This window comes from Mus caroli, unplaced genomic scaffold (assembly GCF_978045245.1).
Source record: "Mus caroli unplaced genomic scaffold, Mus_caroli_1 scaffold_2, whole genome shotgun sequence".
Classification (NCBI taxonomy): domain Eukaryota; kingdom Metazoa; phylum Chordata; class Mammalia; order Rodentia; family Muridae; genus Mus; species Mus caroli.
The window spans coordinates 14,678,576-14,702,907 of NW_028227257.1; the positions used below are offsets into that span (position 1 = coordinate 14,678,576).

At 50.6% G+C, this 24,332-nt stretch overlaps 2 protein-coding genes across 3 annotated transcripts; one reads left to right on the forward strand and one right to left on the reverse strand.

The window, feature by feature from the left end:
* Pltp (phospholipid transfer protein) lies at window positions 1-18,786 on the forward strand. Of its 2 annotated transcripts, none has more exons than XM_021183913.3 (16): window positions 1-136; window positions 724-834; window positions 918-1,017; window positions 2,672-2,800; window positions 3,314-3,469; window positions 5,251-5,314; window positions 5,395-5,458; window positions 6,327-6,418; window positions 10,993-11,169; window positions 11,258-11,317; window positions 13,332-13,496; window positions 13,589-13,656; window positions 17,768-17,810; window positions 17,919-17,982; window positions 18,120-18,196; window positions 18,476-18,786. In XM_021183913.3, exons 2-16 carry the CDS (start codon window positions 735-737, stop codon window positions 18,596-18,598), a joined length of 1,482 nt encoding a protein of 493 aa, XP_021039572.1. In that variant the 5' UTR covers window positions 1-136; window positions 724-734; the 3' UTR covers window positions 18,599-18,786. The 2 variants fall into 2 exon arrangements, with proteins under 2 accessions (XP_021039572.1, XP_029329971.2); XM_029474111.2 differs by lacking the exon at window positions 1-136 and adding an exon at window positions 434-575.
* On the reverse strand, window positions 18,720-24,295 carry Ctsa (cathepsin A). Its single transcript, XM_021183922.2, has 15 exons — window positions 24,200-24,295; window positions 23,846-24,024; window positions 23,623-23,734; window positions 23,308-23,358; window positions 23,133-23,219; window positions 22,745-22,900; window positions 22,339-22,430; window positions 21,759-21,843; window positions 21,194-21,285; window positions 21,014-21,089; window positions 20,780-20,919; window positions 20,167-20,242; window positions 19,571-19,660; window positions 19,352-19,456; window positions 18,720-19,153 (listed from the first exon to the last, which is right to left on the reverse strand). Exons 1-15 carry the CDS (start codon window positions 24,251-24,253, stop codon window positions 19,070-19,072), a joined length of 1,479 nt encoding a protein of 492 aa, XP_021039581.1. The 5' UTR covers window positions 24,254-24,295; the 3' UTR covers window positions 18,720-19,069.
* Window positions 24,296-24,332: the final 37 nt, after the last annotated feature.

The window sequence follows — 24,332 nt, forward strand, 5'->3', positions numbered from 1 at the left end:
GGAGGAGGGAAGAACCGCGGCGAGGAGGGGGGTCGGAGGCCCAGACTTATAAAGGCTGCTGGACCCGCGCTACCCGCCAGACCCCGCCGCCCGGATCCCCCTCGCTGCCTGTCGCCCCACGTGACTGCACTACTGAGTGAGTTGGGGCGCGTCCCCATCGCATCCCCAGACCCTCATGAGTTGTGTGGCTCACTAAATCCAGGTGGGGAGGAGAGCGGATGCAGGAGGGCTCTGGGATGGGGCACCAGACAGAATGCCTTATAGCGGAGTCTTAGGAGCTAGGGGAGCCGAGGGACTCAGGGGACAGCGCTCAGCCGGGCCATCCCGGCGCGCGGCCTGGGAGACCTCAAGCTACTCAGCAGGAATGCGCTTGTGGTCGTCGCCATACCAACGTACAAGCCAGCACACGCCCTCCTCTGAAGGGAAAGAGAAAGTGGGGATGGGGGATGGGGGGCTGTTCATCCTCCTGAGATCCAAACTTGTCACGAGGCAGTTGCACGGGGGAACCGAACCCCAAATCCTTTGGAAGCAGAGCGCAAGTCTTATCGTGCTTCGGAACCTCGGTTTTGCATCAGGTAGAGACAAGATGATTGGTTCCGAGTGCCCCAAACTGTTTTACGGGCAGTAACGGTCCGGGCCAGCACCCCGTTCTAGTTGCATGACCAAAGAGCGGCTTTGAGCCTCTCAGATGACACCTGCGACTCGACCCCACCTTGCCCCCAGGCTTGGTCGCCATGGCCCTGCTCCCGGCCCTCTTCCTAGCGCTCCTGGCAGGTGCCCACGCCGAGCTCCCGGGCTGCAAGATCCGCGTCACCTCCGCGGCTCTGGAGCTGGGTAAGGCGCGCGGCGGGAGCCGTGGACCGGGTGGGGTGCTCTGGCCCCGGGCGCGGGACCTGAGTGTCTCCATGCTATCTCAGTGAAGCAGGAAGGGCTGCGCTTTCTGGAACAAGAGCTGGAGAGCATCACTATCCCAGACGTGTACGGCGCAAAAGGCCACTTTTACTACAATATCTCGGAGTACGTAGGGCCTGGGGGCCGGGGTCTCAAAGGTGGTGGGATGACCTGGGACACCGCCCCAGACTGGGCGGGTCTGGGCGTGGCCAATTAAATGAGGTGGGATCCATAGTAACGAGTGAGGCTACTAGGTAAAAAGACTGGAGGTAGGCGGGTCCAAGAAAGGGGAATGCGAACCAGCAGAACTGTAGCTTGGACCAAAAAAACACCGCGATGATACACTGGAAGAATTTACCTGTGGGTGAGAGTGGAGTCTATCCAGAGGGTGGCGCCAAAAAGAGAGAGGCACAGGATAGGAGAGAAAGAGGTGAGACGATGTGGGGTGAGTTAAAGAGATGGAGGCAAAGTCAAAGGACCAGGTGGAAAGCTCAGCCGGGCACACGCCTGCCAAAAACAAAACAAAAACCAAAAAGACGAAAACAGATCTAGCAATCACAATGTGGACAGAACACGGAGGTGTAAGCAAGACTTATTTATTTTTAAGATTTTATTTAATTTTAATGTCTGTGCATTGGTGTTTTGTCTGCATGTACGTCTTTGTGAGAGTGTCGGATCCCCTTGGAACTATAGTTACAGACGGTTGTGAGACACCTTATGGGTGCTGGGAATTAAAGAGGAGTCTTTTTGAAGAGGAGCCAGTGCTCTGAACTGCTGAGCTGTCTCTCCAGCCCCTATTTATTTATTCTTAAAGATTTATTTGTTTTTATTTATATGAGTACACTGTAGCTGTCTTCAGACACACCAGAAGAGGGCTTCAGATCCCATTACAGATGGTTGTGAACCACCATGTGGTTGCTGGGAATCGAACTCAGGAGCTTTGGAAGAGCAGTTAGTGCTCTTAACCACTGAGCTATCTCTCCAGCCCTATTTATTTATTCTTGAGGCATGATCTTATTATGTAGCCCTGACTGGCCAGAATTCATTTTGTAAAACAGGCTGGCCTTCAACCCAGAGACTGATCGGCTTTTGCCTCCTGAGTGCTAGGATTAAAGTCACGTGTGTGTGTGTGTGTGTGTGTGTGTATGTATATATGTATATGTATGTATATATGTGTGTATATATATATGTGTGTGTGTATGTATATATATGCATATATGTGTGTGTGCGTATGTGTATGTATATGTATGAAACCATACCCAGCTTTTAAATTTTTTTAAAACAAATTTTGTGTGTGTGTAAAATATAATATAAATATATATGTAATTCCTGCAAAAGGATCACTTGGGCTCACAAATTCAAGGTTAGTCTGAATGACAAAAGGACACTCCCAGTCTTTTATCTTGTTTTGTTTTGAGAAGGTTTCCTCTGAGTAGCGCTGGCTGTCTTAGAACTCACCCAGAAATCAGGAGGCTACCTCTGCCTCCTGAGTGCTGGGGTTACAGGCATGTGTGGGCCACCATGCCCAGTAATTCCCTATCTTTTAAATATTAAATGCATTAAAAAATAAATGAGGAAGGCAGTATTCAACTCCTGGGGCCAGAGAACAAATCTCTTGAGTTACCCAATACAGGTCGGGCTCTTGAGGGGCAAGGGAAAACTCCATCCCACCCACCTAGATTGCCCAGCTTGCAGTTAGAGGAGGAGGGATGGGTCCCTGCGGCTGGGTGAGTTGGTCCCCTTTGGCCCCCACGCTGACCCTGACCCCTGCTCTCTGCAGCGTGAGGGTCACACAGCTGCACCTGATATCCTCGGAACTCCACTTCCAGCCAGACCAGGATCTGCTGCTGAACATCTCCAACGCATCCTTGGGGCTGCACTTCCGGAGGCAGCTACTCTACTGGTTCTTGTGAGGGTGCTGAGCGAGAGGGTGGGGCTGGTGGCTGGGCTGGTGACGTCCTTTAGGCCTCCCAGGCTTCAATTTCTCCATTCAAGAGGAAGGTTTGGAAGGCTGTGTGACAAAGATCAACAAGAGATTTCAGGAGGGCTTAAGTCTCCACCCCTAGCTGAGGTCTAGGCAGTGAATGTCTGTGAGGGAGGGTGAGTCATTTTTCTAAAGTGGTGTAGACGCTGGTACTTTGCCCATTCTCCACTTCATTATTTCGAACCCATGCTTATACAAATGAACTCCTTGGATCATTCCAAACAAAAAAAAAAAAAAACAAAACTAAAAGTCAAGGTGCGGCATATTGGGAAGAAAGGTTCAGGCACAGAAGAGGATGAGAGAGCAACGGGGGTGTATATGATCACAAACATTTTGTACACACTTGAAAAAATAAGGTATCATGTTGTATGGGGTAAGGAGAGGGGTAGAAACCTCAGTTATCTCCCACTGGGGTGACCATGAGCCTGCCTTTCACAGATATGATGGGGGCTACATCAATGCCTCGGCGGAGGGTGTGTCCATCCGAACAGGTCTACAGCTCTCCCAGGATTCCAGCGGTCGGATTAAAGTGTCCAATGTCTCCTGCGAGGCCTCTGTGTCTAAAATGAATATGGCCTTCGGGGGAACCTTCAGGTGAGTCCCAGCCCCAGGACACACGTCCTGAGCCCCACAGTTCAATTTCCTGGGGCAGAAAAGGAAAGTGCTAAGGTTGGGAGCCCCGCTGAATCCATCCAAATCCTACCTTCCTCCACGTCTGGACTCTGTGAATCTGGGCAAGTCACTGATGCTCAGAGAATGAAATCTATTTTAGCAGATACTTGTGAGCACTGTGTTGTTAGATATAGAATATTTAGACAGTCCCTGGCATATGATAAATGTCTAAGTGTTAGGATTAGTATGTCTGCGGCTGAAGCTGGCTCAGTGGTAGAGAGCCTGTCTAGTATGCATGAGGCCCTGGGTTCGTTCCTCGGTACCTGAGTTTAAAAAATAAAATGGGGGCTGGTGAGATGGCTCAGTGGGTAAGAGCACCCGACTGCTCTTCCGAAGGTCCAGAGTTCAAATCCCAGCAACCACATGGTGGCTCACAACCATCCACAACGAGATCTGGCACCCTCTTCTGGAGTGTCTGAAGACAGCTACAGTGTACTTATATATAATAAATAAATAAATCTTTAAAAAAATTATAAAATAAAAAAAAATAAAATGGGGCTGGAGAGATGGCTCAGCAGTTAAAAGTACTGACTTCTCTTCTGAAGGTCCCGATTTCAAATCCCAGCAACCATATAGTGGCCCACAACTATCCATAATGAGATCTGATTGCCCTCTTCTGTGTCTGAAGACAGCTACAGTGTACTTACATATAGTAAATAAATCTTTAAAGAAAAGAAAAGAGCTGGGCGTGGTAGCACACACCTTTAATCCCAGCACTCCGGAGGCAGAGGCAGGCTGAGTTCGAGGCCAGCCTGGTCTACAAAGTGAGTTCCAGGACAGCTAGGGCTATACAGAGAAACCCTGTCTTGAAAAACAAACAAACAAACAAACAAACAAAACAAAAACAAAACACAAAAAAGAAAAGAAAAGAAAAGAAAAGAAAAGAAAAGAAAAGAAAAGAAAAGAAAAGAAAAGAAAAGAAAAGAAAACTTGCAGCAGGTTTAGAAGGCCACACGTTTAAAACCCCAGCACTCAGGAGGCAGACAGGTGGGTCTCTGTGAGTCAGAGGCCAGCCTGGACTAGGTCATGAATTCTAGGTCAGTCAGGGCTATAGAGTGAGAAACTGTCAAACCAAACCCAAAACATCCTGAGACTCACAGGCTCAGTGTGCACTGTTGGGTCTGTATTGCATTCTCAATTATAATAACAAAAAAAAAAACCATGGTGGCTCCTGGATCCTTGACGTTGGTTGTTTGAGGTAAAAACCTGGTAGACTTCTCATCCAGTGTTTGCACATTGTCAGATTTTGTTTGTTTCCCAAGTGTAGCATGTTCCAAGCCCTGGGGACTTAGAAAGTATTCAGAGCTCAGCTAGAAGGATTCAAACAGTTGTCGTGAGGACCGAGAAGTGGGACCAAGGTAGCTTTCAGGGTGGTAAGATTTAGATGGAGGGTGATCTGAGAAGCCTGCCTGGAAGGGGAGGCATCTGAGCCCAGTCAGGAGGCCACAGAGGGCAGGAACACTGGGGAGGGCATCACGAGTATATAAAATTGGGGGGGGGCATCTCTGGGAGGCTTGAGAATGTGAGGCGGGTGACAGGAGATGGTCAGGGGTCTGTGAGGCTTGGCTCCTGGAGAGTTCTATTGAGGAGCTACCTGGAACCAAGGAGACCCTGCTGCACCTGTTTCTTTTGGGCACTGTCATTTCTCCTGGGCCTGGCTCGTGGGCAGGGCAGGGTTAACCCAGGCTCTCCTCTCTTTGCAGGAGGATGTACAACTTTTTCTCCACATTCATCACTTCGGGGATGCGGTTCCTCCTCAACCAGCAGGTGTGGGCGGGGGCAGGCCTGGGTAGCAGAGTAGGGGTGGCCTGGTTCTGAGACTCCCTGACTCTGGCCTGGTCCTCCAGATCTGCCCTGTGCTCTACCATGCTGGGACGGTGTTGCTCAACTCCCTCCTGGACACAGTGCCCGGTGAGTCAGGGTGGGGACTGGAGCTGGGGCCGGGCATAGAAGGAAGCTGTGTGCTGCTATCATACAGCGTCTCAGAGAGTCCCCTTCCCGGTCCAGCCATGGAACCATCCTGGGTTCAGAGGTGTCATTGACTTGCTGTGTAACTTTAGGTAAGTAAAGCCTTCTCTTGGGGTTCTGGTGACCTCCTTGGACTGGCGACACCTCCCCCAGGAGTTGTCGAGGTGTTAAATACATGCTTGCTGACCACAGGGCCCGGTTTGTCTTCGTCAGCTTGTATTTCATGCATTTCAATTAACATAAATCGCTTTCTATGCCACCATGTGTGTCTACTGTTGGTCAGTGATCTTGACCTATCGGGCCCGTTGGGTAAAGGGGGTTGAAAAGGAAGGCAGGAGAAATGACTCCTTAGTCATCTTAAACACTTAAAACGCGTTATAACTGTGTGTGCATGCGTGCACGTGCGTGTGTGCATATCTGCATCCTGGTGTATGTGTGGAGGTCAGAGGACAACACTGTGGAGTCGATTGTCTCCTTCCTATGAGTTCTGGGGATTGAACTTGGGCAGCACAGTTTTGGAGGCAAGCTCCTTTACCCGATGAAGCCATTTCGCCAGCCCCTCCTTTTCAGTCTTGCTTAGTGATTTGATGAAAACCTTACAATAGTCTTAGTAGTAGATGGAGCTAACCATGGCCTCCTGATTGAGCAGCTACAGCACACCAGGCTCTAGCTGCTTCCCACGTAAAGCCAATTTGATCTTCGTAAGACCTCTGTGAGGGGAGTGTCACTGCTTATGAATGAAAGGCACAGAGAGGTTAAGCACCGGACCTAGTGCCACCCAGCTTGGACTGACCCGAGCCCCTTCCCGCAGTGCGCAGTTCTGTGGATGATCTCGTGGGCATCGATTACTCCCTTCTGAAGGATCCTGTGGTCTCCAACGGCAACCTGGATATGGAATTCCGGGTGAGCTGCCTGGGTTGGTGCCTGTGGCCTCTGACTGCTGATGGGTTTCCCTCGTCTCTGGGGTTGAGCATGACTGTGAGAGGTCACTCTGATCTGCGGTGGCTCCTGCGTCCGCTGCAGGGTTAGGTTCAGCCTCCTAGATCGGAAGTTGAGCCCTACCTTTCTTTTTCTTTAAAGATTTTGCTTTTCAAGATTAATTTATTTATTTTGTGTATGTGAGTGCACTGTAACTGTCTTCAGATGCACCAGAAGAGGTCAGATCTCATTACAGATGGCTGTGGGCCACCATGTGGGTGCTGGGATTTGAACTCAGGACCTCTGGAAGAGCAGACAGTGCTCTTAACCTCTGAGCCACCTCTCCAGCCCCAGCTCTACTTTCCTAACTGCATTCTGCATCTCTGTAGCTCCCCAGAAGTCCTTATGCCAGGGACTTGCTTACGCCTTGCATGTCTCCTGCCTGCCCCTGCCCCTGCCCCTGCCCCTGTGAGTCAGCTGCTAATAGTCTTCTTGCGGTTTCTGAGGGGACAGAATCTAAGCCCTCCTTGGTCACCACAATCTCAGGATGTTCAAGTTCATTATTGAAAATGGTGTCCCATGTGTGTGACATATAATCTCCAAACATCCATTGAGAGATATAATGTGTGTGTGTGTGTGTGTATGTGTGTGTGTAGTACACATGTGGACGTTAGAGGACAGCTTGCAAGAGTTGATTCTCTCCTCCCATCTAGGATCCTGGGGATCAAACTCAGATCCTCAAGATTGGCTGCAAGCTCCCTTACCTGCTGAGCCATCTTGCAGGCCTGACAACGCTGATTGTTTGTTTGAGGCAAGGTTTCTTTATGTAGCCCTGGCTGTTCTGGAACTCACTCTGTAGACTAGGCTGGCCTTAAAGTCACAGAGGTCCTCTTGCCTCTGCCCCAAAATGGTGGAATTAAAGGCACAAATGCTTCTTTTTCTCTTTTTTCTTTTTTTTTATTTATTTTGTTTTTTGAGACAGGGTTTCTCTGTGTAGCCCTGGCTGTCCTGGAACTCACTCTGTAGACCAGGCTAGCCTCAAACTCAGAGATCTGCCTGCCTCTGCCTCCCAAGTGCTGGGATTAAAGGCGTGCGCCACCACCACCCAGCTCTCTTTTTCTTTTAAAGGTTTATTTTATTTTCTGTGTGTGGGTGGTTTTGTGTGCATGTACTGTATGTGTAGCATATGTGTGAGGAGAGTGTCAGATACCCCGCACTTGGAGAATAGACAGCTGTGAGCGGCCATATGGTTGCTGGGAACTGAACCCACATCCTCTGGAGGAACCGCTAGAGCTCTTAACCACTGAGCCATCTCTCCAGCCCGTAACTGCTGTTTTTTTTTTTTTTTTTTTGGTTTTTCGAGACAGGGTTTCTCTGTGTAGCCCTGGCTGTCCTGGCACTCACTTTGTAGACCAGGCTGGCCTCGAACTCAGAAATCCGCCTGCCTCTGCCTCCCGAGTGCTGGGATTAAAGGCGTGCGCCACCACGCCCGGCTGTGTAACTGCTGTTTTTAATTATGGTTGAATTTGTGGGTATGTTAATTTTTAAAAATTTTTTTTATTTTTTTATTTTTTTTCATTTTGAGTTCAGAAATAAGTATTTTAGCTGGGCTGGGTGGTAGTGGTGAGTGCCTTTATTCCCAGCACTCATTGAGTGAGGCCAGCCTGCTGTACAAACCAGAAGAATCAAGGCTACTCAGAGAAATCCTGTTTCAAAAAAGTATTTTATTATAGGGAATTTAAGAGAAAGAGTAAAGCATTCCCAGCTAATGGGATGGGGCCCTGGAAGTACAGTACTGTCTAGCTGCTAGTCTGAGGCCTTTTTACAGGACTGGTGGCCGAGACCAGGGTGAGGAGAGAGGAAGGAGCTGGTCGGTTAGGGTGGCTCACCCATGAGGTGTCCAGGAGCCATTTTGCTTTCAGTCTCCTCAAGTATAGCTTCAAGGCAGGAGTGACAGATAACCAGGAAGCAGGAATCAAGCAACTCCTGGTGTTCCTGCCCCCAGCTAGGACTTATTCACCCTGGGGCAGTGTGTGTGTGTGTGTTTCTGTTCCCCCTGGCCTGTTTCTACCTTCTCATCCCTTCCTACCCCAAGGGGTAACTGCCTTTAGGGAAGGAATTTGGGTAGCCATCAGTCTGGCTCCTTGGAGCTGAGTAAGTTGTCAGGTGTGGCAGTTGGAGTACCCCTCCAGTGGGCCCCATCTAAGGTACCTGGAGAGTGATCAGTAGCTCTGTTTGTTTAGCATCGGGGTGTAGTGAGGGTCCTTGACTGATGGTTGGTTAGTGATGTGATAGGGAAGGGAAGACGAGAAAGGGACCAGGGACCCTTGAGTGGAGGAAACAATTCCCTCCCAGTGGGAACAAGCAGAGTTTATAGAACTTAGCAGTCCAAGCCCTAGGCAGAGAACCAGAAAAAGGCTGAAAGTAGGGCACGTTCATCAAGGTCAGTGGTGGCGCACGCCTTTTATCCCAGCACTTGAGAGGCAGAGGCTGGTGGATCTCTGTGAGTTCGAAGCCAGCCTGGTTTACATAGTAAGTTCCAGGACAGTCAGGGCTGCACAGAGAGACCCTGCTTCAAGAGACAAAAACAAAAAAACAAGCTGGGCATGGTGGCGCACGCCTTTAATCCCAGCACTTGGGAGGCAGAGGCAGGCAGATTTCTGAGTTGGAGGTCAGCCTGGTCTACAGAGTGAGTTCCAGGACAGCCAGGACTAAAGAGAGAAACCCTGTCTCAAAAAACAAACAAACAAACAAACAAACAAACAAACAAACAAACAAACAAACCAACAACAAAAAACCCAAAAAAGTCTGAATCAAAGCCCATTAGCATCCTTAACAGGCTCAGACAAGCATCTACCCACAGTTAGCTTAGTGGACTTTCTCCTCTCTGGCCTTCGAGCGATGAACTCACTCTGCCTTCCAGCGTTTTTGACATCTGGGATGGCTGGACTCACCAGGTGAGGTCGCTCCCAGCTGGATTACGCCCCCTTCAGTCCCTGGCCAGGAAATCAGGAATTACTGGGGTGTCTTTGAATTGGATTGAGGCCTTTTCTTTTGCTCAACATTTGCTTGGAAGTAGGGGGGCCATCCTGAGCCCATAATTTTCAGGGTTGGTTTTTTTTTTTTAACGTAGTCTCACTCTGTAGTGCTAGATGGCTGGAGCTCCTATGTAGACCAGGCTAGCCTCAAATTCATATTTATGTACAAAAAGCCCGCCCACCAGGCCTGGCAGCTTCAGGTTCTTATTTCACAAATTTGAAGAATGAAATGTTGGACCACAGCGGGGACTTTTATTAGTATTTTATTATAGGGAGATGAATAGAAGGCAGGGAGCCCACTGAGTGTAGGAGTGGATCCCAGGAAATAGGGCACCTGCTGTCCCCGCTGTATTCATTTTAAGGACGTGAAGACTTGCACAAGGTCAGCAGTTGCTATGTGACCACCTCTGCTGTGGTCGGCAGCAGAATGTTCTAAAGAGTCTGCAGCTCAAACATCCTAAATTCTAATCCTGATCCCACCCCTGGCAGGCTGCATGTCCTTAGGCAAAGGGCTTCTCCCCCCACCCCCACACACACACCTGGGCTCCTTACCTAATATGTAGGTACAAAGGGCAGCTTGAGAGAACATGCCTTCCAGGGCTGTGGTGTGGACACACTTTCTGTTAGAAACACTCCTGGTGGTACATGCTGGTATATTCCAACACACAAAAGACTGAGGCAGGAGGATTGCCCTGAAGTTGAGGCCAGCCAGGGTTACATCTCAAAATCACACAAATAGAGATGAGCAGTGAGTACCTGGAACTGGGTAGCCATGATGGATGTGTAAGTGCTGCTGTGATTCAAACCCCTCGTTTACCGGGTTACACACTTTACACACCCCCTGTTCTGTGGCCTCCCTCCTTCTTTCTTCTTCTTCTTCTTCTTCTTCTTCTTCTTCTTCTTCTTCTTCTTCTTCTTCTTCTTCTTCTTCTTCTTCTTCTTCTTCTTCTCTTCATCTATTTATTATATGTAAGTACACTGTAGCTGTCTTCAGACACCCCAGAAGAGGGCATCAGATCTCATTACCAATGGCTGTGAGCCATCATGTGGTTGCTGGGATTTGAGCTCAGGACCTTCGGAAGTTCACTCGGTGCTCTTAAATGCAGTCCTCCTTGTTTCTTTCTGGACTTAATCATGTCCAAGTGTTGCCCACTTGGTGTAAGTGTACCAATGGGTATGCAGTGCCAGGGAGGACAGAAGGTGGAGTCACATCCCCTGGAACGGGCAGACTGTTGAGCCACTCACTATGTGGGTACTGGGAATTGTGCCCAGTCCTCTGGGAGAGCAGCACATCTGGAGCTTAACATCTGGACCAGGTCTCCAGTTCCATGCCTTGCTTCTTCTCGTGCTCCCTGCTCCCTGCCCTGCTCCTCCACCCTCCCAGCCTCTTTGCAATGCTTTTTGAGAGATGGGTTTGTGAGCCCCTCCAGAGCAGCCATAGAGTCCATTTCCGGTGGCTCCTGGCTGTGCCTGGCGCGGATCCAATCTGCCTTGACCCTGATCTTGAGTTCTCAATCCCAGGGAGCATTCTTCCCTCTGAAGGAGGACAACTGGAGCCTCCCCAACAGGGCGGTGGAGCCTCAGCTGGAGGACGACGAGAGGATGGTATACGTGGCCTTCTCCGAGTTCTTCTTTGACTCCGCCATGGAAAGCTACTTCCAGGCTGGAGCGCTGCAGCTGACGCTTGTTGGGGACAAGGTATACCAGGGCCTGTCTGAGGGTGGGTTAAGAACGGCCCATGAAAGAGAGTCCAATTTGCCTGTCTCATTTCTACTTCCCCGTTCAGGTGCCAAGTGACCTGGACATGCTTTTGAGGGCCACCTACTTTGGGAGCATTGTTCTCCTGGTGAGTGTTGGCCAGACGCTGGAGGTGTGGCCAGACGCTGGGGGTGTGGTCAGGGGCTGGGGTGTGGCCAGAGTTGGAGGTTACCCCACGTACATAACAGTGAGGTGGTAGGTGGAGGGTATGTAGGAGTTCTTTGGTGGTGGCAGGCTGTGGAGGAGACGGAGGCCTTTTGTCTGAGGCCTTTTGCCTGCGGCCAAGTCCCCTAGCCTTGCCAGGTCTATCTCCCACTCTGTGAAGCAGGGTTGGCACTTCTTGCCCCATCGCCTTCACAGAGCAGCTGTGAGGTTGGGAGAAACCCAGAGTCTCCGCAATGATTAGGGTGCTCATTTGCTTACTTTTATTATTATTATTTATTATTATTTTTTTTTACACGCAGGAGGAGAGAGGAAATTAAAATTTTTTAACAGGAGGTTAGAGATATACTTCAGTTAGTAGAACAGCATAGCATGCCTAAAGCCCTGAGTTCCATCTCTAGTCTGAAAATTTTGTAAAAAAAAAAAAAAAAAAGATATATACTCCATGGGGCTGGAAAGATGCAGTGATCTTGCTGGTCTCAAAGATGGTTTGGTTTCTAGCACCTATGGGATGATTCACAACTGTCTTCAATTTTAGTTTCAGAGGACCCAGCGCCCTCTTCTGGCTTCTGAGGGCACTGCATGTATGTAATATACAGATCTACATTCGAGCAAAACTACCCATATACATGGAAATAACAAATATATATCTATTCCATGTGCCATAGTGAACATAATCTTAGTTCAGTTTTGTACATGACAGAAATCCCGGTCATGCTAGCCTTCCCTACACATACAACCTTGTAAGCCTGTCACGAGTTTCCAATGAGGTAACGCATGTAATTAGCAGAGCACTGCTACAGAGCGCGTGTCCCCTGAAACAGCTGGTGTTGTTACTGCCATCGGTGTCTTTGTCATGCGACTGCTGAGTAGTTAGAAGCACGGGTTGTATCGTCAAGGCTGCCTGCATTCGTCTGTCAGCTCTGCAGCTGAACAACCTCACGGCCTTGCACAACCTTAGCCTGTCTGCTTCAGTTTCCCAGAGGGAGCGCTTCAGTTGGCAGAGCACTTGCCTTAAATACGAGGACCTGAGCTTGGGTCCCTAGCACCCGTGTAAAGAGCTGAGAGCAGCAGCTCTGGTGAGGAGACAAGAGAATCCCCCGAGCTCACTGGCTCCCCACTGGGGCTGAATCAGTGAGCTCCAGGTTCAGAGCAAAGCTCTGTCTCAAGAAATGATGTTGGTTATGTAAAAGTGACAAAGGAAGCCACCTAGAGCTGACCTTTAGCAGGGTATAGGTGCATATGAATAGACACACACACACACACACAGGGAGAGGGGAGGGGGATAATAGTACCTGAAATACTTGGCTGTTTGAGACTTAAATGAGCAAATACATATGCTGTGGTCAGAATCATGCTTAAGGGAATGTTTGTTTTTGAGACCGGATCTCATTATCCCAGGCTAAAATACATACATATAAATCTGAAAGCTGCCTGATCCTCCTGTCTGTACTCCCAAAGACTGGGATTACAGGTTTTGCTACCACACCCAGCTCAGCATCATGTTTAGCAATGAGTAAGCTTATGCATTTAATAGTATTACATGGTCCATAGAGCATCCGGGACATGAGCGGGGCTGGGGCTGGGATGTTTAAGCAAAAAGGCCATACCTAGGGAGTCCCAACTGGGGTCTGAGTCAGAGTGGGATGCACGCTATAACTTCAGCTATAGCATTTGAAGGCTGAGCCACAGGAGCACCTCCGCTGTCCAGGGTTTCAGGACCAGCTAGGCAACAAAGCAAGAGCCCATCGCAAGAAAAGGAAGGAAGGATACCACTTTGACTAATTCTTGGGGTCAGGGTGTAGGTCAGAAGCGGGATGGGGTGGCACCCCATCATCTGAACTTGCAACCCCTTGCCTCCGAAAGGGCTGAGGCTTTGTCCCGTGACACCACCCCAGTGCTCCCACCGTGATCTGCCTTCCTAACTCTGCCTCCTCCAGAGTCCAACAGTGATTAACTCCCCACTGAAGCTGAAGCTAGAGGCCACGAGCCCTCCACGTTGTACCATCAAGCCGTCAGGCACCACCATCTCCGTCACTGCCAGCGTCACTATCACCTTGGCCCCGCCCATGCTGCCTGAAGTGGAGCTGTCCAAGATGATCATGGTATGGACCCCAGGATGAGGGTACCTGGGGTTCAGTGAGAAGTGGGCTGTGGAACTTTATTGTTTAAAACATCCCCACGTCCTTTCCTTCAGGAAGGCCGTCTCAGTGCTAAGTTGACACTCCGGGGCAAGGCGCTGCGAGTGAAGCTGGACCTTCGAAGGTATGCAGTCGATAAGGATCCTGGCTGGGTCCTTAACTTCCCAGCCTTAGCATCTCTAGGATAGTGATACCTGCTCAACAGAACCACAGGGCTAAAGCTGGGCTAGTACTCCTGTAAGGCTATCCAGAGTTATATAGTGAGACCATGCTGAGAGAGAGAGAGAGAGAGGGAGAGAGAGATATGCAAAGATGGGTTCTTTGGTAAAGTACTTGGCCCTACCCCTAGAACTGATGGGAAAAGCTAAACATGACACATGCCTTTAATCCCAGGGATGGTGGCCAGAGATAGGTGGATCCTTGCAATCTTAGAGGAGAGCTAGCCTGCCCTATGTGGTGAATTTCCAGGCTGATGAAACACCAGTCTTAAACAAAAGGAGGGAAGGGCTATGAACAAATACCCTGGATATGAACAAATCTGTAGCCAAAGACGATCCTGCTTGCATCTCCAGTGTGCTGGGATTACAGGCACATACTACCATGTCCTGTCTATACAATGCTCAGGGACGGAACCCAGAGCCTAGTGCCTGGCGACACTATACCAACTGAACTACAACTCCCAGCTCCCAAAGCACTTTTTATCTCTCTCTCTCTCTCTCTCTCTTTTTTTTTTTTTCAAGACAGGGGTTCTCGTACAGCCCTGGCTGTCCTGGAACTCACTCTGTAGACCAGGCTGGCCTTGAACTCAGAAATCCACCTGCCTCTGTCTCCCAAGTGCTGGGATTAAAGGCGTTCACCACCACCACCCGGCTTTTTTTGTTTGTTTGTTTTTCAAGGCAGAGATTCTCTGTATAGCCCTGGCTGTCTGGAACTCACTCTGTAGACCAGGCTGGCCTTGAACTCAGAAATCTGCCTGCCTCTGCCTCCCAAGTGCTGGGATTAAAGGCATGCGCCACCACTGCCCGTATCTCTATTTTCCTTTTAAGACAATATCTATGTAGCACTAGGTAGACTGGCAGTGGATATATAGACCAGGCTGGCCTCAAACTCATACTCAGAGATCTAAGATCTGCCTCTAGAGTGCTGGGATTACAGGCATGTGTCACCACTCCTGGCTAACAGTGGTTTGTTTCCTAAACCAACTCCCTTGCATTCTCTTGCCTTCTAGAAGCAGGCAAAGCAGGTATTCTTAGAGACAAGCAAATTGCTTCAGTAAGGGCAAACGACACGCCTGCAGTCACATATCAGAGAGGATGGAGACATTGGTTTGAGTATCAACCTCAGCTCAGCTCAGCAGGAATCTAGAAGTCATTGCATCTTTCCAAGGCTCATTTCCTCCTGTGCTAAATACAGGTGAATACCTTGTACTTGCGAGGGCTGCGTAGTTAATGGCATCGCCCCAGGATGTGCCAGTGGCTACATTTGTATAATTATAATTCAACAGCTGTTGGGCTGCAGAAGTCACGGTTCATTAACTAGTGGCTACAGATGGACAGTGGAGATACAGAAGTCGCACTGTGCTGCTTCCAGGTTGAAGTGAGACAAAGGTAGGGTCTAGCCCACACAGCCATGTAACTTTCAAGCTATTTACTTGATCAGCTTCAGTTTCGTCACAATTTCTAAGAGTCCCAGATTCTCAGGGCTGTGAGTGAGGGCTGAGTCACTAGGTGGTTTACAGTGTTGCAGCTCGGCCAGGTAATTCTAGCACCAGGGAGGCTGAGGTAGGACATTTGAGGTGAATTTGAAGCCAGCAGAGACTAACCTATGTAGCAAGACACTGTTTCAAGCAAACACCATAACTGCAAAAAACAAAACAACCCCCCCCAAACAAAACAAAACCACCCCAAGGACTGGAGAGTTGATTTGAAGGAATTTGAGAATGGGGGTATGAGTTTGAGCCCTAAAACTGAGAGTAGAGGCAATGGCTTGGGACCCCAGCAGTGGGGAAAGAGATAGAAGATCCCTGGGGCTCACTCCCCAGTCAGCTTAGCGAAACGCTGGAGCTCTGGGCCAATAAGAGATTCTGGCTCAAAACATGGTAGATGGTGTGACCATCCCCATCCTCCATATGCACATGTCCAAATCCACTCCTACACACGTGTACCTTCATGCAGGCACTCTCTCTCCCCCAACTCCCTAAGTGGCACATATATGTATATTTATGTGGCCCTGGGAATGGAACCCCAGCTCTGTACCTGCTCTTCATCTCCAGTCCAGCATTTCAGCTTTTCCTTTTTTCCCTGCTTATTGTTCTTTTGTTTTACTTTGTTTTTGTTGTTTTTCGAGACAGGGTTTCTCTGTGTAGCCCTGGCTGTCCTGGAACTCACTTTGTAGACCAGGCTGGCCTCAAACTCAGAAATCCACCTGCCTCTGCCTCCCGAGCGCTGGGATTAAAGGTGTGTGCCACCATGCCTGTTTTTGTTTTGAATGAGACAGGGTCTTAATATGTAGACCAGGCTAGCCTAGAACTCACAGAGCCCCCTGAGTCTGGAGATTACCCCGAGTGTGGAGATTAAAGGCAGGATGTTGGGATTAAAGGTCTGTGCCACCTTGGCAGCTCTCAAATTTGTATGTGTGGGTGTGTGTGCATGCAGGTGTAAAAGTAATGCCCTCTCCTGGAGTTCTAGGACGTCGTAAATTGTGTGTCATGGGTGATGGTTCCCCCCCCCGCCAGAAGTATGAGCTCTTAGTCACTGAACCATCCATCAACTTTCTCCTGTCGTCTTATTTGATAAGTGTGTGGTATGTGTGTGGAATGCATGTGTATGCATGATGTGTATGCATGGTGTGTATGTGGTGTGGTGTGCCATGTGTGCAATGTATGCATGTGGTGTGTATGTATGGTGTGTGTGTGTGTGGTGTGGTGTATAATATGTATATGTACGGGAGCCTGGAGAAATCAGAATGCTTCAGATACCCTGAAGCTGGAGTTATAAGCCATGTGAGCTGCCAGATGTGGGCACTGGGAACCGAATTCAGATCCGCTGGAAGAGCAACAAGACTCCCCCCCCCCCTTTTTTTTCCGAGACAGGGTTTCTCTGTGTAGTCCTGGCTGGCCTTGAACTCAGAAATCCGCCTGCCTCTGTCTCCCAAGTGTGTGTGCCACCACTGACCGGCTAGCAGCAAGCCCTCTGAGCCATCTCTTCAGTATTGTGCCCCTCCTCAAACCCATTTTGAGACAAAAAAAAGATCTCACTGGGGCTGTTTGCAAACTCAAAGAAAGCCACCTGCCTCTGCCTCTTGAGTGCTGGGATTAAAGAAATGGGCCAACACAGCTGGCTGGCTTTCCTTTTTGTAATTAACTCGTGTGTGTGCGAGCCTATGAACATATGCATTTATGTGTGAGGGCACTCACGTGTCACACAATGCACTGATGGTCAAAGGTCAACCTGTCCAGTCTCCCCTCTACCATGTGTGCCCTAGGGATCAAACTCAAGCAGTGGGGCCCTTTACCCACCACACTGAGCCATTTTGCAGATCCATTTTAATTTTTTTGAATAAGTTTGGTATCTGACAGAGAGTAAAGATTGTTGGAATTTTCTTAGATAAAACCATACTTATTGGGCTGGTGAGATGGCTCAGTGGGTAAGAGCACCCGACTGCTCTTCCGAAGGTCCAGAGTTCAAATCCCAGCAACCACATGGTGGCTCACAATCATCTGTAATGAGATCTGACTCCCTCTTCTGGTGTGTCTGAAGACAGCTACAGTGTACTTACATATAATAAATAAATAAATCTTTAAAAAAAAAAAAAACATACTTATTTACTAGCCGCAGAGCGTGGCACATAGGCATTCCTGACAAATGAAAAGCAGCAGGCGCCGGGCAGTGGTGGCGCACGCCTTTAATCCCAGCACTCGGGAGGCAGAGGCAGGCGGATTTCAGAGTTCCGGGCCAACCTGGTCTACAAAGTGAGTTCCAGGACAGCCAGGGTTACACAGAGAAGCCCTGTCTCCAAAACAAAACAAAAAAGACAAAAGAAAAAAAAGAAAAGCAGTAGGCTTAAAGAGAGGGGGCTCCAGAGACAAAAGGCACTCAGGGATGCACACCTGGGAAATGGCAGCTTCCTGAAGGATGATTGGGTAGAACCAGGAAGGCTGTCACTTTCTGCCATCTTTTAGGTAGGGCCCAAGGAAAGGGTGTTCCCAGGTTTCACGGTGTATTTCTCTCCCACAGGTTTCAAATCTACTCAAATCAGTCTGCGCTGGAGTCTCTGGCGGTGAGCTGGGGATGGCAAAGGGTGGGTCCAGGCCTCAGGGCAAGTTGGCCGCTCACGCAAACCGGCATGTGCTGTCTGTGTCCCCCTCCCCCCATTTTTCCCCCTCAGCTGATCCCACTGCAGGCCCCACTGAAGACACTGCTGCAAATCGGAGTGATGCCTTTGCTGAACGGTAGGGGCTGAGGGTGGGAGGATGGAGTGGGGACACACGGACTAACAAAGGGGGGATGGTGGTGGATGGTGGGGTGGACATGACGACACGGATGGACTGATGGACACCCAGGCTGAGCTTGCCTCTCTCATCCACAGAGCGTACCTGGCGTGGGGTGCAGATCCCCCTTCCTGAGGGTATCAACTTTGTGCATGAGGTGGTGACCAACCACGCCGTAAGTACATTTTGGAAAGGAGGCCGTAGACCAGGGCTTTCCCGTCCTTACAATACCCCAGTGCTGTCTGTTTTCCCGAAACCCTCTTACACTAGTTCCTCCTTCATATATATATTATTTAAGTAGTAAAGATTTAACTTAGAAACAGGGCCAAGCTCCAGAGAACATACACCACAAAGCAGCTGGGGCCCCTGAGGGGATTTGCTCAAGAGTCTTGTGTTTGTTTGGAGGCTGTCTCCAAACAACTGAACCAGCCAGGCTCCCTGTCCCCTCCCGCAGGGCTTCGTCACTGTCGGGGCTGACCTCCACTTTGCCAAAGGGCTTCGAGAAGTGATTGACAAGAACCGTCCTGCAGACGTTGTGGCCTCCCGTGTCCCCCCACCCTCTGCTGCAGCTGCCTGAGCCCAACACCCCACCTGGGTGGCTGGCATTCAGGAACCTAACTGAAGTCTTCTCTGCACCCGTTGCCCACCCCTTCCCATCTACAGTGTTAGTGGTCCCGGTGCCACAGAGAAGAGCCCAGTTGGAAGCTATACCCGATTTAATTCCAGGATTAGTCAACCATCAATTACAATCCATCCATCCCCCTCCTTGGGTTTCTCTAGCTCTGTTGGGGTCCTGGGGTGGGCAGTTTTTATGCAGTCGGGGAGGTCAGGCCACCCTACCATGGCCGGAACAAAGTGCTCACTTGGTCCTAGGCTGTCTGTGACACCCTGAGGCCTAGGCTGGGATGCACCAGGCTGTGAGAAGTCTGGGCAGTTTTAGAACAGGACTTGCCCCACGGGAGCATTAGCGGAGGACTCCTCTCTGCGGAGAGAGGCCGAGAGGGGCTGATCAGGTACTGAGGATTTTCATGGGCTGCAGCGGAAGCTATCAGTAAGGCTCTTTGTTCAGGAACCTCGAGAACATGGTAAAAGCAGCTCGAGGCTTGTCCGTGGGGACCATGTGTCCGGCACCCTGGGGAGCAAAGCTTTATGAGAGATTTGGATCCCCAACATGCATCACCCCTCACTTCCAGCCACTTCCTTCTTCACCTCCTCACCCTGCAAGCTCGCCCAATGCATCAAGGGTGACCCAGAATCATCAGAGAGACGGGGAAGTCACACCACTCCCATCTCTGGCCCCGGCTGTCCCTCACTAGGCACAGAGTCCTACCTTGATGGTGAGGAAGGTGATGTGTGAACACTCCTTCACGAAACCAGCTACCTGTTCTCCGCTCTCCCCGTAGTCCACTAGCCAGGGCCGGCGCTGCACCTCCATCTGTCCCATCGGGAAAGACGATAGCCAGTGGCAACCCCCATCCTTGCTCAAAGCTGTTCTCCAGTTTTGCCCTCTCCTGGCACCCTAGCCAGCCCAGCTCCCCGGCAACCTTACCTTCTGGTTGAGCGAATCCACAAACCACTCATCGCCCATGAAGTTGCAGGCCATGTCCACATCTCCATTGTAGAGCAGGATCTGGTATTTCTGGAATAGGACAAGGGGAAAACTGAAGCGTGGGCTGAGCCCAGGCCCCCCAGCCCTTCCCAGGTTCAAGCCCTACTTTCCAGGGATTCAGAAGCCCAGCTAAGAACAGAAACCTGAAATTCTCAGGCTGTATACCACATGTCCAGTATGCACCAACTAGATGATTTAATGTATAGGAAGATCACGGTACCCCAAATAAGACAATGGAGCCCAGACTGGCTTAGAACTGGGGTCTCTTAGTCTCCCCAGGGCTGAGCTTACAGCTATGACTCATCATGGCCAGCGGATTAGCCTCATCGTACAGAGGGAAAACACAGCTGAGAACTCTTCCCCAGAGCCAGTCGTTGGCACCAAGATAGGATTGTTACATGTTCAAAGCCAGCCTGGGCTACAGAGCAAGACAGTCTCAGAATAACAACATAAAGCAACAACCAGGGTGTGGTAGGGCAAGCTCTACAGAGGCGCTACACGATGTAGCTGGGTCCTGCTGTGTTGCGCACAGATACCTGTGAACTGAGCAGCTTCAGGTACTGGGAGTTCATGCTTTGGTAGAGGCGGCGGTACTGTAAATTCACCAAGAAGCTGCCGGGAACATGCACATAGGATGCAGGGAAAAAGAACAAAACAGGGAAATGGGGGGAGGGACAGTCAACAGGTGGGACCTCCCCAATTCCCAACTTTGGGTGTATCAACTCTCTAGGACTTGCTTATCTGAACCAGAGCTGGAGATGCGTGGGCATATTTTTTTTTTTTTGGTTGTTTCAGTGACTGGGATGCAACCAGTGCTTAGTGTTTAGTGACCTGCAGATGTCAGTGTCACGGCAGGTAATGTTGGAGCAAGGCACCGTCCATCAGGAAACACTTACCTGGGCTCTAATGAGCTAGGGTTACTTAAATGGGCCACGGGATGAACTGGGCAGCTCCAGGTGGCAATGGAGCCATATTGGGGACAGCGCCTACTCATTAAATGATTGACTGGTTGTCAATCATCTGGGGGTCAAGGCTGTTAAACATCCTGAACAACTAATTCTCACCCCCCCCCCCACCTCTGAGAAGCCCGAGTTACAGAACCCCAGCTGGTGGCCATCTCCTGCACCGTGAGTGGCCGAAGAAGCTCACTTGCACATGTCCCAGCGGGGCAGCGACTCGGGGATGTGGAGAGCCTTCCGAACATAGGGGTTGTTGAGGTAGTTGGAAGGAGCTGTGGTGTTGGTGCAGGGAGGATCCAAGCGTACCTTGTCCCCAGAACGCATCAGTGCCTGGGGGGGAGGGAGAGCATGGACATAGGATGAGAGGGGCTTTAATCCTCTAGCCCACCAGCTCCCCCAAGGGAGAGCTCATACCCCTGAATACCTCAGGAAATCTCCGCTTGAGTGGCAGGCGAGTGAAGATGTTGCCAAAATCCTGGACCACAAGTGTGTCCTCATATCTGTCAGAAACAGACAGACAGACAAATGGACAAAAATGGTAGGATGGGTTCCGGGCCTCTAGAGGCAGCAGGTATTAGCCCAAGGCATACTCAGCAGCACCTACCTATCTCTGCCGGGCACCCCACCAGCACACGGAGCATAGAGATTGTAGATGTTGAGGCCAGATTTGCCCACAATTCGAGACACTTCCAGGAGCTGTGAAGACAAACTGCCCTGTTTGTCGGATCCATGTCCCTCTGGACCTTCCCTGCTCACTCTCAGGATTAAGTGTCTCCCTACCTCATCTCCCAACACCACCCTTCACCTACTGTTTTTCTCAGGTAGAATGGTCATGGAAGGAATCTCCCAGATCTGGGTCCAGCCCTAACTCGACTATTCCCTGCCACGTGACTTAAGGCAAGCAAGCGGCTGAAGCATCCTTGACTCCAGTTTCCTCACTGGACTTCCCAGAGGAGGCCGCAGTATCGGAAGGTTTGGGACAGAAAAGCTGATGGGGTGAGCTGGAGCGACAGCCCAGTTGGTAGAGTGCTTGTCTTGCATGCATGAGGCCCCGTGTTCAATCCCCAGCACTGCCATAAAGAGAAGCCATGGGGCTGGGGAGCGAGGTTCCCAAGGAGGGGCCTGTGGGATCCCTTTCTCGGGACTGGAGTCCAAGGGCAGAAGCTCACATTGTTTACACACTCTGGGTCTTTGTTGTCATAGAAGTTACACTTGTTCTGAGAGCAGCAGTGGGTCTGCAGTGAAGTCCAAAGTCTGTGGATCAGAAAGGGCTGAGGCTGAGGCTGGCCCGAGATGCTAGGAGATGCAGTGGCCTCCCTCCCATCATACCCTGACCTCTGGAGGCAGGGAGGAAAGATGTGGAGGCTACCAAACCTAGTTTCCAAGGATTTGCCCCCTAGTCCATAGAAGTAGCCCCTCCCAGTGCCTTTTTTAAAAAGTAGAAAAAAAAAATGTTCTTGAGAGTTTTTTTTTAATGTAGCCTGGGCTCAAATCCTAAACTCACTATGTAGCACAGGCTAGCCTAAAAAGTCAGGATTCTTCTGCCCGTTTTCAAGTGCCGGGTTACAAGTGTGTATCACCATGTCTAGCTGCCTTAGTTTCTTTAAACCCTAGGCTTGGCCTTTAAAGCATCAAACCCTTTGGTCAATTCCAGCCCCGGCCTACATATAAACCAGAGTGGGAATCCTGTGCTGAGATCGTATGACCTGCCCTGCCTTAGACATTGCCCCACCGTCCCTCTCCCTTTACCTGTTCCCCAGAAGGCCATGGTAGTAGGCAAAGTAGACCAGGGAGTTGTCGTTCTGCTCATAGGAGGCAAGTCCATTGCCCACAGCCAGCCCCTGCGAAACACGAAGCGTGCTCAGCTCATCCGAAGGGCGAGAGTGAGGGGGAGCCTCCCTTAACCTACAACCCAGACCTGCAATCTAGAAGCTGAGTAGTTTGTGGGGGTGGGTGGGTGGGGAAGGTCATTTACTCTAAAGGACAGAAGTGGCACCCTGACAGACAGGTGAGCTTCCTGTGGTGGGAGGCAAAGCAAGCTATCGGAGTAGCCAGTGGCCAGCCAGTAGGTTGTGAGGGAGCGGCCAGGCTGACCTCACTAATCCTAGGTCACAGCGCTGTGGGGCCTCCCTTCCCTCAGGTAGCTGCCCTGCACCTGAAGGTTCATGCTGGGATCCTGCATGACCAGTACAGCCAAGGTGGGGATGTAGATGCCAGCATAGCTCTCTCCTGTCAGGAAAAGTTTGTTGTCCTTGTATTCCGGAAAGAGGTGGAAGAAGTTTTTAAGGGCTTCAAAATTGTTCTCCGCCACCTGAGGATGCCAAGATGGAGAGTCAGGAGACCCGAGGACGTTTAAGTTAGAAAGCGCTTCAGAGATAATGAATTCAACCCATTTTATTTTTGTATAAGAGGAAGTGGACTGGTTTGAGTTTACCAGAGCACGTGACAGGGCCCAAAGTGGACTCTGAGGCCACGCTCTCCTCCTAGTCAAGCCATCTTTGGGGAAACGGGGAATGGGGCAGGTGGTCAGGCAACAGACTCACCTCTGTGTCATTGGTCACGTACATCTTGTCATCCGAGTAGGAGAAGCCCACCCCAGCTGGGGACTCGATATACAGCACGTTGGCAATCTAAGGGGAGGAGGGAATGAGCAGAAGAGGGGTCCCCAACCCTTCAAGTACCCAGACATCCCTATGAGACCCACAGCTCCAGGAGTACCAGGTTCCAAGCATAGGGGTTGTACTCCAGGGTGACACCATCTGGCTGGATCTGGGGAGGAAAGACAGAGAGGCCTGTGAGCGTGCTGGTTAGCAGCTGGGTGGAGAGAAAGAGCCACAGTGCGTTTCCGTATTCTCACACTTCATGAGAGGTACGGAAAGTTAGGGCAAGGGCCACATAAAACAGAATTGTTAAGGAAAGCAAACTTAGGCCACAGGTTCCTTCTCCCCTTCCCCTTCCTGCCTTTTCCTTGAGCTGTCTCTAACTAGTCTCCTGCCCTCTCTCATGGGGGAGGGGGGATAGTGGTCAACTCACCAGAAAGGGGCCGTGCTCTGTAAGCAGCCCATCGAGAGAGCTGCAGCCGGGACCCCCGTTAAGCCAAAGCACCACGGGGCTGTTCTTTGGGTCGTTCTGCGACTCCACAAACCTGGGAAGGATAGGAAAGGATTGCTTTGAGTCCAGGTCCTGCCTGGGGTCGTTGGAATTCGCCCGTCCAGTTATCATGCCCTCCTAGGGACTTTAGGGTCAAGCCAAGCACCAGTAGTGGAAGTGCTTGGAGTCCGATGCTCTGAGGTAGCCGGAGTATTGCCGGAAAGAGGGCTGCTTGGCCAGGCCGGGGAGGCAATCGATTTCATCCTGGTCCGGAGCTGCTTCGTTCCGGGACGCCCAGGACAGGAGCAGCAACAAGAGCAGTGGAGACAGTGCGGTTCGGGGCATCTGCAGGAGGAAGCATCGGTGGAGGATGTTTACCAGTCCCCCCAGTTCCCTTGCGCTTCGGTGCAGCAGTTCCTGGGGAGACGATGGCGCGCTTCTCCGGGAGAAGCCCCCGCCCGGATCCAACTCCGGGCCACAGAACCACCTTCGCTGCCCACCAGTTTGGGCATCTCCGTACCTCTGCTTCCTTGCGTCCTTGCTCTCCAGGAGGCACCTTTGGACTGGAAGTCATGTGTAGCTCTGGTCACGTGAGCATCTACATCACGTGACAGTTTGCTCATTGTTCACTTTTTTACTCTGTGGGCCTGAGG

Coding starts and splice junctions, on each gene's coding strand:
- Pltp (XM_029474111.2), top strand. CDS start 440: ATGGGGGATGGGGGGCTGTTCATCCTCCTGAGATCCAAACTTGTCACG. Junction 3,470..5,250: donor GCCTTCGGGGGAACCTTCAG/GTGAGTCCCAGC, acceptor CTCTCTTTGCAG/GAGGATGTACAACTTTTTCT. Junction 11,318..13,331: donor TTGGGAGCATTGTTCTCCTG/GTGAGTGTTGGC, acceptor TGCCTCCTCCAG/AGTCCAACAGTGATTAACTC.
- Ctsa (XM_021183922.2), bottom strand. CDS start 24,253: ATGACTTCCAGTCCAAAGGTGCCTCCTGGAGAGCAAGGACGCAAGGAA. Junction 24,025..24,199: donor AAGGACGCAAGGAAGCAGAG/GTACGGAGATGC, acceptor TTCCTCCTGCAG/ATGCCCCGAACCGCACTGTC. Junction 22,901..23,132: donor ACGTGACCAATGACACAGAG/GTGAGTCTGTTG, acceptor TGGCATCCTCAG/GTGGCGGAGAACAATTTTGA.